The following is a 12711-nucleotide window of genomic DNA, read 5'->3' as shown; positions in this document are numbered from 1 at the left end:
CTGGTTTGTTTTGGGGGATTAGGAGGGATAATGCAAAGCAAATGTTTTGCACTATATCTGGCCTACAGTAAGTAGTCAATAAATCTAAGCTTTTGTTATCATGTGTACCAAAATAGCAACAAACAATAAGATATATCGTCTTAAAGAAAATAATTCCCCATAGGACAACAGTGCTCTGCACCACCTCCTTTGTATTCTTGCATTTATGACAATATAGTAAGTAGTCATCTTACAACAACAACATCAAAAGCAATGGTTCCTGTTGGTTCCTGGCCTGTAATTATTCACATCTCGTTTCCACACATCAAGGAATCAATAGTGGATGAACAAGAGAGTAACAAAGAAGAAAATATCCATCTGACAAGATTTCTCCGGGTCCTGGCCAACTTTCTCATCATCTGCTGTTTGTGTGGAAGTGGATACCTCATTTACTTTGTGGTGAAGCGATCCCAGGAATTCTCCAAAATGCAGAATGTCAGCTGGTATGAAAGAAATGAGGTAAAAAGTACATCTCCATGGAAGTGAATATTGAGGGCAAACACAGAAATTATACTCACTCCTATGCCATTCTGCTGAGTTAATTGAAATTTTGGATTATAGGACATGTTTCAAAAAGTGAAATTGCATCCCTTTCTAGTCAAGTAGCATGAACGTTGAAGTCACCTCTTATAAGGCTTTGCAGGTTGATGAAGCTGGATTATAATTAGCATGTCAGTCAACTGAATAGTCAGTTGTCTTAGCACCAATTATTGAAAAGGTGATCCTTTCTTCACGGCTCCTCAGTGCCATACATCAAAAATCAATTATCTGTTAATGTGTGGGTGTGATCCTGGGCTCCCTATTCTACTCCACTGGTTTGTTTATCTGTTCCTGCACTAAAAACACACTGATAAACTATGGCTTTATAGTATCTATTGATATCTGGTAGACTGAGTTCCCTCCCAATAAGATCCACAATAAAGTGCATTCAAGTTTCATTATGATTATATTGAATCCATAAATCTCTTTTGGCAATTTAACATCTTAGTAGCAAAAATGGCTACAAATACCTCCCCTTCTTGTATTCCTATATTTCTTTGCAATATGATTTTCTAGCTCCTCTCATGAAGAGGTAGAATCTGTTTCCCCATCCCTTGAACCCAGGCTTGGCCATGTGAGCAACTTTAGCCAATGAGACAGTAACACCCATGATATAAGCAGACTTGAAAGGACTTGTGTATTGGAACTTGCTCTCTTGGAAACCCCAAGACCTCCACCATGTGGATAGTTCCAGGCTAGCCTGTCAGATGATGAGAGACACAGGACCCATTTATGTCATGATAGTCAGTCAACCACAAGACACATGAATGAAGCCTTCAGCCATCAGCTGACCACAGATACACGAATGAATCCAGGTGAGGCCAGCAGAATCATGAGCTACATAAATTAAATGATAAGAATCTATCTCCTCCCACAAAGCAAGAAATGATAAAAAAAAAAAGAAATATGGACCTTAAAGGACAAATATTAAGCACAAAATCAGATTTAAATCTATCATTGATAATAATAAATGTAAATGGATTAAAACTACAGTTTAAAGGCAATGATAACCAGATTGAATTTTTTAAAAACTATGTGCTATTTACAATGAACCCATCTAAAACCCACTGAACCCACTGAGCTATGAGGGGGATACAAAAAGATGTTTGAGATGGATTCTGCCCATAAGTGGATTTTGCAGTTTCCGTAGGAAGCATATTTGACAAGAATAAACCAACGTACAAACAGCAGTAGGCAGGAATAGTGATCAAATAAGCTGCTTTGGGTTACAGATGTATGGCAGGTGGAGAGGCCTATGTGAGCTGGAGAGACGGGGATTTTGTGGCAAAGGCAGGAATCAGGCTGTGCGTTAAACAAACATGGGAAGAAGGGCAGTGGTGGATGTCATGCAGTGATGGCTCTCCAGGTAGGAAGCACTGCATGAGCTGTGAAGGTATGATGGTAACGAGAAGCCAAGCCAGCAGTCACTGTGACAGAAGGTGAGGGAGTCAGAACCAGTTCAGAAGAGTTGACGCACCTGCACCTTGGTCAGCAGTTCAAGGATTTATTCTCCAATACATGATCAGTTTTAATTTCCGGAAGTTCTACTGTGGTCAGATTCAGTTACATGAATAGGATTCTTCCAAAATTGGAACCAAAATTTAATGCTTACCAGGCTCTGGGCTAGTAGACTTATATCCAACATCTATTCTGACTCTCACAACAAGAACTGTCATTCCCACTTATATGTGAAGAAACAAGGAGCACAGAGAAATTATGTAACTTTTCCTAAATTACAAAGCCAACAAATGATAGAGCTGGGGCTCAACCCCAGAGAGCTGACTTCAAATTCCATACTCTTTTTTTTTTTAATTTAAGTTTATTTATTTATTTTTGGGAGAGAGAGAGAGAAGGAGTGAGGAAGGGGCAGAGAGAGAGGGCGAGAATCCCAAGCAGGCTCTGCACTGTCAGCACAGAACCTGACAGAGGGCCCAGTCTCACAAACCATGAGATCATGACCTGAGCTGAAACCAAGAGTCAGACCACTAACCGAATGAGCCACCCCGGCACCCTGAAATGCCATACTCTTAACCACAAGCTTCCTGTTTTCGAGGCTCCTGGGATAAGGGCCACCACAGTGACTCTTGCCCAGCTCCTGACTTTTACAGAACACAAAGCACTGTTCCATATGTTAATTCACTTATTTCTCAAAGAAAGTTTCTTATTCCTATCAATATTAATGGCAGCATCATGAGAGCAACCAGGCACAGAGCAGGTATGATGTGTGGAACATATGCTGACTGCTCAGGGCCTGTTGGTGCCTTAGCCAAGGTCACACAGCAAGTTGAGGAGACCAGAGGGCATCTCCAGAGGCAGAGGAGGGGGCAGGAAGGAGACGGGGATTCATGGCCCTAGGGAGTGCAGAGATGGTGGCCAAACAAGTGACATTGACGGCACAAGTAATTCAGGCTTTCCTGATTTCTCAGGTAGAAATTGTGATGTCCCTGCTTGGTATGTTTTGTCCCCCTTTGTTTGAAACCATCGCTGCCCTGGAGAATTATCACCCTCGCATTGGACTGAAGTGGCAGCTGGGACGCATCTTTGCACTCTTCCTGGGGAACCTCTACACATTTCTCCTGGCCCTGATGGATGATGTTCACCTCAAGGTAAAGACCACAAACTCCCCCTAATCCCTAGTGCCCACCAAATTTCCTTTTTCCACTGTAATAATTCCCTTATGCATAATTCCTATTAAATGAAAATTTTTTGGAAAGTTGAGGATATGAAAATGAAGAAAAAATATCCCCAGAACCCTATGACCCAAAGACAACCATAGTTAATATTGTGCTGTGGGTCTTTACAGTTTTTTCTTTGGTTGTCTTTTTTACATCATATACATGTCATTTGGTCCCCTTAATATTTACCTGCAGTCTCTCCTATGTTGTATCATATCTGCCATAAATGTTTACCAGCCAGGTAAGTGTCCACTGAGGTGATGTGGGATGACTGACCCAACCTTTCATCACCGCACACCAGTCGGTTATGGAGCACCCTCTATGTCAGGCCCGAAAGGTATAGCAGACGGCAAGACACAGTGCTGTTCCAAGGGTATTCATATCTAGACAGGGGACAGACTCATTCTTTACATGCTGTGGCATGTGCTTCAGTGGGGGCAAGCCCAGGCAGGGTGGCAGTGCATAGGAGGGACTCCAGATGTCCCTGGCCCTACCTGGAGAGTCTTACAAGACACTGGAAAAATCATAAGAACAGCTGGTGCAAACAAGGAACTGCAGGAAGGCTAACCATGGAACGGAATGAAGAAGGGGCAAATGAACCTAAGGGAAGAGTCAGATGATGATGGTTGTCTTCCCACCCTTCCTCCTCATTATTGGGCTGCAAGAACTTTTTTTTTTCAGAAAGCTATTGGATGGTTCTAAGGGTGTCCCTTGCCTAGCCCTTCACTTCCATCTCTGGCTTTCCTCCTACCCCAATGAACTGTTCTCTTCTCCTGAACCTCACATTTCCTCTACAGGACAAAATTTTCTCTTGCTGACTCTCCATCCTTCTCCCCTTCTTGACAAGTTGACTAATCCTCCCTGAAGTTTTGTGTCAGATATCACTGCTTCTGGAAAGTTCTCTGTGGCCCCCATGGTCTGATGTGGATTTCCTTGATCTCCAGAGGATATTTCCCATAGCTCTTATCACTCTGTTCTATAACTGACTGTTCATCTCTGTCACCTACGAGACTGTGTACTTTCTGAAGAAAGCCTGTCTCTCTTGTGTCACCGCTGCCTTGCATGCCCAGAATAGACCCTGAAAAAATTATTCTCAGCAGAAGAATGGATGACTGGATGGATGGATGACTGGATGGATGGATGGATGGATAATAACTTAGAAAAGATAACTTCATGGAAAAGACCCAAAGACTTCAGCCAAATGCCCCCCTTTCTTGTATAGACTGAAAGACTGGAGGGGGAATTTCTGTAAAGACTGTTGAGGGGTAGGGCAGAGGCTAGCTGGTAGAGTGGTGGCATATTCTGGCTTTAATTGTTGTTCCCATGGAAACAGTTGGACCATCCCTGGCTCCTTCCAATCCACATCTCCATCTTCCGTTTTAGCTTTCTAATGAAGAGAAAATAAAGAACATCACGCACTGGACTCTGTTTAACTATTACAACTCCACGGGTTGGAATGAGAGTGTCCCCCGGCCACCCCTGCACCCTGCAGATGTGCCCCGGGGTTCTTGCTGGGAGACAGCTGTGGGCATTGTGAGTAGTTATGCTTTCCTGCAAAAGTGACCCCTGTTCTCAATTCTCTGTTATTCCTTCCTTGATGTTTCTATTTTTAAGCCACCAAAATGTCATGCCAGTTTTTCTCAGGAAAGTTCCACCTTTTCTTTTTTCCTTTTTTTTTTTCAGCATCCCACGTATTTCTCTGCATGCTCTGTTCATCAGTCTAATGCCACTTGTATTCATTTAGCATTTTACTGCAGATTTCACTGCAAGCTTGAGGTTCTCCACCTGCAAATAATGAATAAATACTCCTAAAAATTGGATGTAGGATTAGTGTGTGTGTATGCATCTGTGCATTTTGTAAAGAGAATGAATGCTTTTCATGTGTCTCAACAATTAATAACTACCATTTCCCCTTATCCACTGCCACCGCTATTCCTGTGACTTGTGCAGGGTGGCCTTCAAAGGCTAATGTCTTTTGCCTTCCTGGGCAGAAGCTTGAAGTATTTGCAGGTAACACAGGGATCACCTGTCCTCTCTTCCTCAACTCTTGCACAGGCTTTCCACCCCAGTACACCACCCCGCCGAGATGCAGAGTTTATCACTTCTTCACGGGCTCCCTAAAGAACCCACTCACATGGAACATCAGACAACAGTGTTTTTAACTGAGGATGGTGAAGTACAATGAAGCAGGGGATGACATCACTCAGTCCATCAAACACTGCCTATAACTCTACCCACAGATGCTTTCCTGCTGCATAGTGTCCTTCCCATGGGGTCTTGGGGGCCTTGTATTTCCCCTCTTCCTCCATGGAAGGCTCAGACTCACCATTTCTTGTCTCCTCTAGTCCAGATCCCCCCATACTCTTTAAATCCTCCTCATCATTAATATACAAAGCAACCCTAGCTTCCCTAGCTCTTGTATTTCTAAAGCCCTCACATGTGTAACAGAGAAAGAGTCTTCAAGTCAATAAAACCCACCCTCCATAGAAGGTAGAAGAGAGTTCATTATCTACATGGTTCCTTTGGAATATTCTGCAATAGAATTTCTCATTTCCTGTCTGAATGCCCATCACCATTCCAAACACTGACTAAAACTTGTCTCTTTCTGAACCTGTAGCAATGATGAATTTGAGCTGCGACTACTGCTCACCTGTATCCTCCCCTGCCTCCACCCCAGGCCCCAGAGCACCACCTCGCACAGATGTGGAGACCTGATACGTGTTGATTTGTCTTTTACTTAGGAGCATTAACTTGAATTATTGTTGAGGAATCATACGGAAAACTCATCAGCCATTCAGCCAGCAAACATTTATTTATCATCTTGGAGGATACAAAAAGTAATAAAGCAGACCCTGTGTCCCCTTGGAGCTCTAAGGCTATTAGATGTCTTAAAGGTCGTGATAATGCCTGGTAGATCTTTTCCACTTGTTTAAATTAATAAATTACATTCACTCTATACAGCAGAGAAAAGCTTTGCTTTTGACTCTTCCATTATGTGCCTCATGTAAAACCTGCATGATTATCTCTGTATAACAAGCAAAACATCCAATTAGCAGGAGATGAAGAATGCTGACTGTTGTCTCCAGGGCCGGTGGTCAGATTCAGTCTTAGCTGGGGGCAGCTACCCTTCAGAGGAGGTGGGGGAAGCAAGGAGGGAGACTTCAGATCCTCCGTCTGTGCAGTAATGCTGATAACTATCATACGCTGGTATGCCAGGCAATTCGCATGCATAATCACTAAGCTTCCCAATAACCCTGCAAGGTTGATATCATTATCAGCTTCAAAGGGCTCTGAGATTATTCCAAAGCAATACAATTGGTAACTTATAGAGCTAGGACCTAAAATAACCATTTCCCGAAGTGTAGGGTCCTTTTTCTGCACTACCTCTCTGTTACCAAGAACCAGAAAGTCACAGAGAATATTCAGGTGGGTGAAGAAGACTTTGCACGGCTGCAGTCAATTGGAAGACGTAGGCAAGATTTGACCTTGACCATGCCCTTTTCCTGTGTCCCCCCTTACAGGAATTCATGAGGCTGACTGTGTCTGACATGCTGGTAACGTACATCACCATCCTGCTGGGGGACTTCCTGCGAGCCTGTTTTGTCCGGTTCATGAACTACTGCTGGTGCTGGGACCTGGAGGCTGGGTTTGTAGGTCACCGTCTCATGGACATTCCACAGGAAGGCATCTCCGTCATCCTATCTGATATAGTCAGACGCATTCCTGGGCACTTATTTAGATAATTGATGCCAGTTCTATTCTGTGAAGTAGTGAGGTACTCCATGTGTATTTCCTTTAAGTGTCATATTTGCCTTTTTAGAGGAAACTCTGTTTTTCCCCCATGTAATTAACAATGCAACCTCCCTATCTGGGAAATGGAGGCATCTGGCCTTGGGGAAAGTAGATCACGTGCTTCAGTGCTGAGCAGACAGTAGTAGAGAAATGCCCAAGTGGCATCGCCCCTCATTAGGGACGGCAAAGAACACTGGCCTTTGAAGTCCACACTGAGCAGATAAGGGGAATGGGAATGCAAGTGGTTAAGGGAAAAGGGTAGCTCCTTATTTTTGAGACTCGATGAAATCTTGGGGTGGGAGAGGGCTAATGTGGACATGACTATTTCAGAAAGTCTTGGAACCCACCAAAAATACAGTTGGCATTGGTACAGGCTTCTGGATTATGCTTTGAGAAACCTCTTTCGACTCATTCCCTCCACCTGGAATGCTCCTCTTCCCCACCTACCTGGAAAACTGCTCATTCTACATGTGTGTCATTTCCCCTCCCATGGTGTCTGGTCTAGGTAAGGGCTCCAAGGCAGGTTTCTGTCATATTTTTTTCTTTTAGTCACCGACCACAATTTTACACAAGCCTATTCAACTCCTCCTCATAGCAAGGAAAACTTCATAATCTTGTCTGAGAACAAAGGCAAATGAACTTCATGCTCAAAGAGAATGTCATCTTTATTATTTTTTTTAATATTTAATCTTTATTTGTTTTTGAGAGAGAGAGACAAAGTGCGAGCAGGGGAAGGGTAGAGAGAGAGGAAGACACAGAATCTGAAACAGGCTTCAGGCTCTGAGCTGTCAGCCCCAAGCCCGATGCAGTTCTCAAACTCAGACTGTGAGATCTTGATTGGAACTGAAGTTGAACACTTAACCAACTAAGCCACCCAGGTGCCCCTAGAATGCCATCTCTATTATATTTCTTTTCTTTTAAGTGGGCTCCACACTGGGCATGGAACTCACAACCCTGAGATCAATACCTGAGCTGAGCTTGAGAGTCAGATGTTTAACCAACAGAGCTACCCAGGCACCCCAATAATATCATGTTTAATAGGACAATATGAGATTGCTAAGACATCATTGCCCTCAAATTAATTTACAAGTTCAACAAGATCCCCAAATAATATTAAAGTTCATTCTAAAAATAAACATGTGGAAGTAGCCAAGAAAAATTATAAAACCACAAAATGAAAGGGATTATACTGACCCATTATATTAAAACATATTATGAAACTATAATAATTAAAACTGGTACTAGGTGGGGTGCCTGGGTGGCTCAGTCGGTTAAGCATCCAACTTTGGCTCAAGTCATGATCTCATGCTTCATGGGTTTGAGCCCTGCATCAGGCTCTGAGTCAGAGCCTGGATCCTGCTTCAGATTCTGTGTCTTCCTCACTCTGTGCCCCTCCCCTGCTTGTGCTCTGTCTCTGTCTCTAAAAATAAATAAGTGTTAAAAAAAATTTAAAGTAGTACTGTGGAATAGACAGAATCATCAATTTCTATTATCAATAGAAAAGAATAGAAAATCCAGAAATACAATCTATAGGAAATGATCTATGTGGAAATTTGGTTTAAGGTAAAGGTAGGTAGTCTTTCAAACCCATGAGAAAGGTGATTATATAACAAAAGGAGGGGGAAACTGGTTAACCATTTGGGGGGAGAGACTATATCTCTCACCCACTTCACCCCCTACATAAATTGTAAGTAAATCAAAGTTTTAAATGTTGAAAAATGAAATCATAAATTTCTAAAAGAAAGCATACATAAAGTAATCTTGGGGTAAGGAAAATTTTTTTCAATGTTAATTTTTATTTATTTTATTTGTTTATGAGAGAGAGAGAGTGGGGGAAGGGCAAAGAGAATTCCAAACAGGCTGTGCTCTGTCAGTGCAGAGCCTGACATGGGGCTTGATCTCAGGAACCATGAGATCAAGACCTGAGCTGAAATCAAGAGTTGGACACTCAACTGACTGAGCCATCCAGGCTCCTTGGGGTGAGGAAACTTTCTAAGCAGGACACAAAACCCAGCAGATGAGAAGTTTTTTAAAATATTTTTAAATATTAAATTGCAAATGTATAAGACTTAACCCTTATGTATTTGGAATATATACATTTCCTCCTTTGATCCATGCCTGACCTTCCTTTCTCTCTCTCCTAACTTCTTCCTCCTCCTCCTCCCTGTCACCTTTGCCCTCCATTTCCAAGTGACAAGTGGGGAAGTCAGTTTAGGCATGCTGCATAAGGATGCCCAACTCCTTAGTGCTCACACACTTTGCCTTCTTTCAAATAGTTGATAGATCTCCAAAACTCTGAAAATCGGAGTCAGGCTGAAAATATTAATCTGCTGAGTTCTTTCCTTTCTGTGAACTGCTCTGAGACTAGAGGGAGGTGAAAAGGAGAAAAGAGAATTGAAGGAGTGGTTTAGTTATTTTGTTTGCTTGTTTGCTTTAAAAAAAATTTTTTTTATAATGTTTATTTTTGAGAGAGAGAGACACAGAGTGCGAGCAGAGAGGAAGACACAGAATCCAAAGCAGGCCACAGGCTCTGAGCTGTCAGCACAGAGCCCAACACAGGGCTCAAACTCACAAACTATGAGATCATGACCTGAGCTGAAGTCAGACGCTCAACCAACTGAGACACCCAAAGGCCCCTGCTTGTTTGCCTTTAAAGTTATTTTTTTTATTTGACTCCTCACTTAAGAATTTGCATTTGGTTATTTATTAGATTTATTCCTCGATTATAATTTCAAGGTAAATCTCTGACTAGAGCATTGATAAACTGTTCTCCTTAGGGGCCAGGGCCCTCCCAAGGCACTGTTGGGCCACAACCCCTAAAAGGTAAAAATTATCACTTTTTTCATTGAAAAAGTCATTGGAAAAGATTTCAACTTTGAGAATATCGTAATATCGTATCTTCTCTTGAAAGGTGGAAAACATGTTAAAGAAACAAAGCCGTAAACACAAGTGTCTTCTCTGGTCACCAGAGCAGGCTCTTGGCGACAGAGCAGCCCTGGCTTAGCCAGTGGGCTCACAGTGGAGGCAGGCTGACAGCTGACACTTCCTTTCTCTCTGTTGCCTCCCCCTGCAGCCCTCGTATGCTGAATTCGATATTAGTGGAAATGTACTCGGTTTGATCTTCAACCAAGGGATGATCTGGTGAGCTCTGCATTTTATCTGGGACCATCTCACCAAGGGAATCAGAAAACTAGCATCCCAACTTTGCCTCCCAACTAGCTGGGGAGAGGCTGGACAAATCTTCTGGTCTCTCCAAACTGTCTCTTTTCAGGTGACAAGTAGAGGGCCGGATGAGATAAGAATGAGAACAGTGTCTGGCCAACCCAGGCGCTACCATAGACAGATCGGGGGAGGAGACGGGAGTAGGAAGAGAGAGAGGGGAATGAGAAGGAGGAAGGAAAAAAGGGAGAAGTAGAAAGGGGAGGAAGGTGGAGAAAAGGGAAGGAGGGAGGAGACGCAGAGGGGAAAGGAAAGAAAGAGGGAAGGAGGGAGAAAATAGGAAGGAGAAGAATAGTAGAGGAGCCACAGGGCTCCCTCCTCTGAGACGGGAGTTACAAGAAAAGGCTGCGTAATTTCAGCCAAAGACTTTCAAGATGCAAAGGGCTCACTGCAAGCCAGTGTCCAGTTCTCTCCACTTAAGGACTTTAGATACTTCTCTGGGCAGCAATGCTGTTTTAGGGGAACCAGGGAGAAACAGACAGAGACCAAATAATTTGCTAGGTGCCTTGTGGTGAGATAGTGGTTAAATCCTGGCCAAAGCCCAAGCCGGTAATATGCTCAGAGCATCTCCCTCTCCTGAAATGGGTGGCGATGGCTTGGTGATAAATGTCCTGCTTAAGCAGGAGACCCCTGGCCTCAGGACCTGCAGGGAATGCAGCTGGGCTCCATGCTCCTAACCCATTGATCCCATTTCCTCCTGTCATCCTTCCCTGGGCTCTCCTGCTGTTGGGCCGACCAGGTGTGTGATTTCTGCCCTTCCAGGATGGGCTCCTTCTATGCCCCGGGACTGGTAGGCATCAACGTGCTGCGCCTGCTGACCTCCATGTACTTCCAGTGCTGGGCGGTGATGAGCAGCAACGTCCCCCATGAACGCGTGTTCAAAGCCTCCCGATCCAACAACTTCTACATGGGCCTCCTGCTGCTGGTGCTCTTCCTCAGCCTCCTGCCCGTGGCCTACACCATCATGTCCCTCCCGCCCTCCTTTGACTGCGGGCCATTCAGGTGCACAGTCTTGGTTGCCCGGGAGCAGCTCCTCTCCCAAGAGAGGTCTAGTGGTCACATGAGCTCACAAAAGGGCCTTGGAGCTTTTGGCAAATGATCAGGGCTGGTCAATAGAGTTTTCTGCAAAGATACAAGTGTTCTATGTCTGCATGATCCAATACAGTAGCCAGCAGCCACACGTGGCTGTTGAGCACTTGAAATGAGGACCAAGAAACTAAATTTCTATATTTCATTATAATTCATTTTAATTTAAATAATGAGAAACATGGCTGAAGGCTATTATATTGGACAGCACAGCTCTGACCTTTTAACATATGGACAATCCACGGCCCTGGATTACCTTACCATAGGATGAGTAATGGGGGATAGTCTGAAGATGGAATAACCATTTTTTTACAAGTGTCATTTAATGTGAATCAGCGACTGAGACTCTGGCCTGGGTCCCCACGCTCTGCAGAGCATTTGCAGCGCTGTGGGCTCAGGGGATAAATCTGACTCATTTAGGAGATTGGGCATTGATAAATAAATAATTACATAAGGAGGTACACTGAAAAATCATATGCATCTGTTGCTCTTTCCAAGTGTGAGACTCTTGGAGACAAAGCCATCTCTCTACTCCATCAGAAGGAGTTCTGTGGCTCAAGCAGTTTGGAACACGCTGCCCCTTTCATCTGCCATCTTCTCACTTAGAAATGCTCAAGGCACACTCTTTATGAAAGGTTTGGAAGAATCATGCCATAAGCTAACGTGTGCAGGCCAGTGTTTCCATACTTATTGACCACAGACTCTCTCTTCATGTAACACCCATCCAGGGCCAGGAGTAGGGTGAGGCCAGGAGGGCACAGACTCTGCCCTTGCACGACCCTAAGAGTGAGTAGGTCCTTCACTGCGCAGCCCAGGGCCCCACCCCGCTCACTCTAGTTCCAGCTCTGCCTACCATTATGGATCAACACACTGACCTGGTACTTCTCAGTTTATAAGGGACTTACCTAGATAAAGGCCTGTGGTTACTGCCCCACAGCAAGTGCCGTGGTGCTCAGAGATGTGAGTGAGTGCTCAGGGCAGAGAGAGGTCAGATGGAAGGAAAGGGGGGCTAGATCTAGAGTAGAAGAATGTTCTATAGAAGGCCTGGGATGCCAGGTTGAAGGGAGAGCCATGTGATAGAAGTGATAGAAGCATCTTTTGACTTCTTTCTAAGCAAGGTTTGGAGGGCTCTCCTTTAGGGACAAACGCCAGGGCTCCTTTGCTCAGGCTGCCTGCCTGCCCCCAGACAGGAGACCCATGAGTGGGCCTGAGCCATGCCTGGCCCTCACCATCTGCCCCACCCTTGCTTCATCTGCTACCCTGAGAGGCCCTGGCAGCCTGCATCCAGGTAGCAAGGGAAGGAACCTGAAAACGAAACCGAGAAGGAAATGTGGCTGCCCGCTCCTTCCTGTCACCCTTC

The 12711-nt window shown here is 44.3% G+C and overlaps 1 protein-coding gene across 1 annotated transcript in view; it reads left to right on the top strand.

Moving 5' to 3' along the window:
- The window catches only part of TMC2 (transmembrane channel like 2), a 69079-nt gene that overhangs the window by 41668 nt on the left and 14700 nt on the right, over nt 1–12711 (top strand). Inside the window, exons 11-16 of the mRNA XM_029917921.1 lie at nt 310–498; nt 3006–3185; nt 4638–4787; nt 6776–6904; nt 10120–10187; nt 11028–11267. Of these exons, the coding sequence (XP_029773781.1) occupies nt 310–498; nt 3006–3185; nt 4638–4787; nt 6776–6904; nt 10120–10187; nt 11028–11267 (956 nt within the window). The remainder of the gene's footprint in view (nt 1–309; nt 499–3005; nt 3186–4637; nt 4788–6775; nt 6905–10119; nt 10188–11027; nt 11268–12711) is intronic.

Source organism: Suricata suricatta, chromosome 12, assembly GCF_006229205.1.
Source record: "Suricata suricatta isolate VVHF042 chromosome 12, meerkat_22Aug2017_6uvM2_HiC, whole genome shotgun sequence".
Classification (NCBI taxonomy): Eukaryota; Metazoa; Chordata; class Mammalia; order Carnivora; family Herpestidae; genus Suricata; species Suricata suricatta.
Note: the sequence above shows the minus strand (reverse complement) of the source record. Positions and strands in the feature narration are given on the sequence as shown.